Below are 4,805 nucleotides of genomic sequence, written 5' to 3'. Positions count from 1 at the left end.
AAGAGCCATAAAAGCTATAAATAAAAGTTGGCTCTATAAAAAATGATGATCCTTTGAAGCAAAACTCAGGAAAGACTCCAGAGTCCTAAGAGGGGTTTTGAAACTGTAGAATTCTAATGGCATGATAGAACTCTCCCATACACTCAGCCCCTGAACAGACTGAGCGAACCTGGTTTCTCAGGGGACTTGCCTTATCTTCATAAAGTCTATACCTGGAGAAGCTTGTAAACTCAAATCCTGGGCTTCCGGGCACTGTGGGAAGAGGCAGCACTTTGTCCTTCTTGATCAGGGAGCGCAGGTCTTGAGCCTGTGTTGTGGCTCCCACTAAAATGTCTTACAGCACATGAGTTGGTCCCTGAAAGTGGATGCAGAGGACTTACTGGAGGGTATATCAGGTGATCCTAGTTACAGGTGCAGCACAGGTAAAAGTGTTATCTCACTTTCTTCCAGCTTTCATTATGGAAAAGAAGGCTGTACACAAGACAGATAGATTGCTCTCTGACAAGAGCCTTGGTAAGTGCCTGGTGTCCGGAGCTTCAATAAATGTTGAGTCTTAGTGATCTCTTGGATATACTTGGGATAGTTTTAATGGAAAACCTCCTAAATGTGACCCTGTAGTATGGGATCTAATATATGTGTTATTATATGTTAATGGGACAGATTCTGAAAGGTGGTTAGTAAATTTAATTTTGAGCATAGTTTGTGTGATAAAGTGCCAATTTGAGCCAGTCTTATATTGTTCAAATAGAGTCAAGACTTTCATACATGTTACTGGTTTCACAATGTAATTTAGAAGATTTATGAATTTATCCTGGAAACTTTTTTTCCCCCTAAATAAATGCCCATAAAAGATTCTTAAATGATTATTCCATTTGTCACCTGATTAATTAGGCAATTTGTGCTTTGAATGATGATTTTAAAGTGCTGGCTCCTAATCTAACTGGCCAACTTTGATTCCAACCTATACGTAATGGTGTGAACTCAGCTCACACAGTGAATTTTTGTCTATATGATTGGCGTGATGCATTTTTCTTGCAAATAAGATTTTAGAACTGGGGCTACTCCCATGGATAACAATAATGAAAATGTATTTCCTCTTAGTGTGAACAAAGCCTTGGAATTAAGGCATTTTACTCAGCCTCCTGTATGCAGTCATGTTGATGATGGTCATAGCCTTTACAGATATAGAAAGGAAGACTTGGGAAATGATTTGTCTAAGGCCAGTAATAAGTGGCAGAGTCAATTTGTAAATGTGTGGTTTTTTTAGACCCAACCAGTGTGTCCATCCACCATAAATAATAGATACTCAATCATCCATGGTGAAGTAAAGAAATTTATGTGGATATAGAGTCCATAAGTGAATAAAGCAGAATGGCTCAGAAAGATCTAGTAAGAGGATATCTGAAAGAATGAGAGCTTCAAGTAAGTGCATGCTTATAGCACTGTTGAGAAAGGTGTGTGATGAAGAAGGAGTATGGGGTGATGTTGCTTTAATTTGTAGATACGACATCAGTCAAAGGGCAATGAACTCCAAGTCCTGTGGAGGCATTTTGTATCTTAACCCCTGGATGTTAAAATTTGAAATAATTAATATATTATAAGTGTGTGTTTTAGAATTGAGGTGTAGACTGTTGTCTGATCTCATATATAAAATAGTATTCCTAGAATCAGAGTCCTTATGATGAATAGGTTGAAAGGGAAACAGTCCCTTATTGAGAGCAGAATAACAAATACAAAGAATATAACACCCAGTACAAATAAGACTTATATCGTAAATAAAAGGCAAATTCAAAACAAAAACATGACTGTATAACCCTTAATCTTTTAGGATATTCTCTTCTGTCTTGAGCAATGATTTTCGAGTTTAATTTCTTTGTAAAATAGTGGATATAAAACATGACTAAACTTACAATGTGCCATAATCCCAGCATCTACATTCTTCCTTCCATCTTCCTGAGTCTAATGGAGAGCCCACTGTTCCAGCGTTACAAATCTTTCTGCCGTGGTTTTCAATTCCAGGCACTATGTCATTATGTGCTTATTGTTCAAATACAGATACCTGGTGATTTGGATAATTTCAATAATTTGTATATTTTCTTTGTAAAATGTCAATTTAAGCCTTCTTATTTCTCCCCATTACCTTTAAACGTATTTGAAGACATATTTGTATACTCTAAACAAAAATTCTTTTTAAATTCAGCAGTGGAAGTAGGGATTGTGCATATTTCTCTCTGTTCACATTTTCACTAGAAAACTTACAAATCTGGCAAGATAAGATATATTAATTTGATAGTTATTGCCTCTTCTGTCTTAAAAAAATAATAGCTTCTAGTGGATGGTAAAATTTATTTTCCTGTGTTGAATATAAAAATATTAGTATTTTAAAAGATTTGTTTATTTTTGTTGTTTTTAAAGACTATTTTAACTTAAAAATATTAATATGTATTTGGAAGGATTGTAAAGTTAGATTTGAGGTTTTACTATTTAAGCATGATAAAATTACCCAATTACCTAACAAGTTTCTATGTTTATTGAATTAGTAAATTAATTTCTTCATAAAAATCAAGTTGCTCTTCCTATTGGGTTGCCATCCCCTTCAGGTCCTTCAACCCTTCTCCTAACTCTTCCATAGGTGCCCCCTACCCCAGTCTAAGGGTTATCTTTGATGCCCCAGAGAAAATGGATATGAGGAGATAATGTAGGGATAGGTGAGTGTGTGAGGCTGTGGGGGACAGGTAGTGAGTGGTTGGAGAGCACCCTCTCAGAGACAAAGGGGAGGGGGCATAGGTTGAGGAACACTTGAAGGTGGGGCCAGTGTAAATAAGTAAACTAACTTAAAAGATAAAAATAAATCAAGTTGCATGTAATTATGTGATTGTTTCTGATGTTTTCTAGGTTCCCTGTTTATCTGTCATTTCTCAGTTGTCACATTTTATTCCTTATTCTTCTAATAATCTTGAAATCTTTTCATGTGTATTGTTATACCCCCACTACTCTTTTAAAGGTAAATTAGAATGTATCTATTGTTATTACAAAATTAATTTTAATTTTGATGTGTTTGTTGGAACTGGTTTAAACTACTGACAATCTGGGCAGAAATCTAAAAGTAAGGGACTCTGAATGTCAAAATTTCAGTCTCTTCCCATTGTAAGTTCTCCTTTTCTTTTGTATAGTACTTTGGGTTTCTCTCTAATATGACTGAACCCACGTATTTTTAAAGAGCTATTAAGGAAATAACTACTAAAAAGTATTCTCCATGTATAGCATTTTGTGTACATGAGAAATTTGAAAAGAATGAACTAAGGGGAGTTATAAACCATAACCTTACTGCTGTCAGAAAAGAGTTTCTAATTCCAACATTCTTCATATAATGCTAAATGGAATGGTTGATTATTTGAATATCTCTTATAGTTAACTGATGTTTGATTTTTCTCTAATTATGCTCTTAAATATTTACTTGATATGCCATACCAGGGATTCATCTACAACTTTCACATATTTTCTTATCTCTTCCCAGAAATACTGAAGAAAGATTGCAGATAGTCCTCCAGGAGTCTGAGAAGGATGCCCTCTAATAATGAAACTGCTTCACACCCCTCTCTCTTCCATCTGCTGGGCATTCCTGGGCTGGAAGCTTTCCATATCTGGATAGCCTTTCCTTTCTTTGTTGTTTATCCGATAGCACTTGTGGGGAATTTCACAATCCTCTGTGTGATCAAGAATGAACAGAGTCTTCACCAGCCCATGTTCTACTTTCTTGCCCTCCTCTCTTTCATTGATCTTGGCCTCTCTACTTCCACCATTCCCAAGATGCTGGGTATCTTCTGGTTCAACCTTAGGGAGATAAGCTTTGAAGGCTGCCTCATCCAAATGTTCTTCATCCACACTTACACAGGCATGGAATCTGTTGTACTCCTGGCCATGGCAATTGACCGTTTTGTTGCCATCTGTTACCCACTTAGGTATACCTCTGTTCTCACCAACAAAGTGGTGGCTGTCATGGCATCGGTTGTAATAGGGAGACCTGTCCTTCTTGTCATCCCTTTTTGTCCCCTCCTAAAACGCCTGCCCTTTTGTGGACACTATATTATTCCTCATACCTACTGTGAACATATGGGGATAGCACGTCTAGCCTGTGCTAACATAAGGATAAACATCATCTATGGCTTATTCACCATTGCTGCTCTGATCTTTGATTTAATTCTCATTGCTTTCTCCTATGCTTGGATCCTACAGGCTGTTTTCCGCCTTCCTTCCAGGGATGCCAGACACAAAGCCCTTAGCACATGTGGTTCCCATGTCTGTGTCATCTTAGCCTTTTACACACCAGCATTTTTCTCTTTTATGACCCATAGGTTTGGTAGAAATGTTCCTCGTTATATTCACATCCTCTTGGCCAATCTCTATGTGGTTGTCCCTCCTTGTTTAAATCCAGTCATTTATGGAGTGAGGACAAAACAAATTAGGGAGGGAGTCTTAAAAATATTTGTAAAGAAAGAATAGCTCAAACATCAGAGGATCATAAATGCTGTCAGGCTGCTCTTTAGCATTTGTCTCTCTGTGTTCTCTAACAGACAACTAGATCAAGGGGGCATCCCTGCGCCTCAGCCAGTACCACAGAGACATCAGTCACACAAAAAGTCTAGTTTGAGTTTAAAAGTTTCTTGCCTTTTTCCCTTTTATTCTGACCCCAGTTTCTCCTCTCCTGACTCCTTCCAGTCCCCCCTTTACCAGATCTCCTCTTCCTCTTCCATTTCCCTTAAAAAAAAAAAAAAAGCAGGCCTCTCAGGGATATTTATAATTAG

General features: G+C 37.3%; 1 protein-coding gene across 1 annotated transcript; it reads left to right on the top strand.

The window, feature by feature from the left end:
• The first annotated feature begins 3,564 nt into the window (after positions 1-3,564).
• On the top strand, positions 3,565-4,503 carry Olfr603 (olfactory receptor 603). Its single transcript, NM_147070.2, has one exon. It carries the CDS (start codon positions 3,565-3,567, stop codon positions 4,501-4,503), a length of 939 nt encoding a protein of 312 aa, NP_667281.2.
• The last annotated feature ends 302 nt before the right edge of the window (positions 4,504-4,805 follow it).

The sequence above is a fragment of the Mus musculus genome, chromosome 7, assembly GCF_000001635.26.
Source record: "Mus musculus strain C57BL/6J chromosome 7, GRCm38.p6 C57BL/6J".
NCBI classification, from domain to species: Eukaryota; Metazoa; Chordata; class Mammalia; order Rodentia; family Muridae; genus Mus; species Mus musculus.
This window is presented reverse-complemented; position numbering and strand designations above follow the sequence as displayed.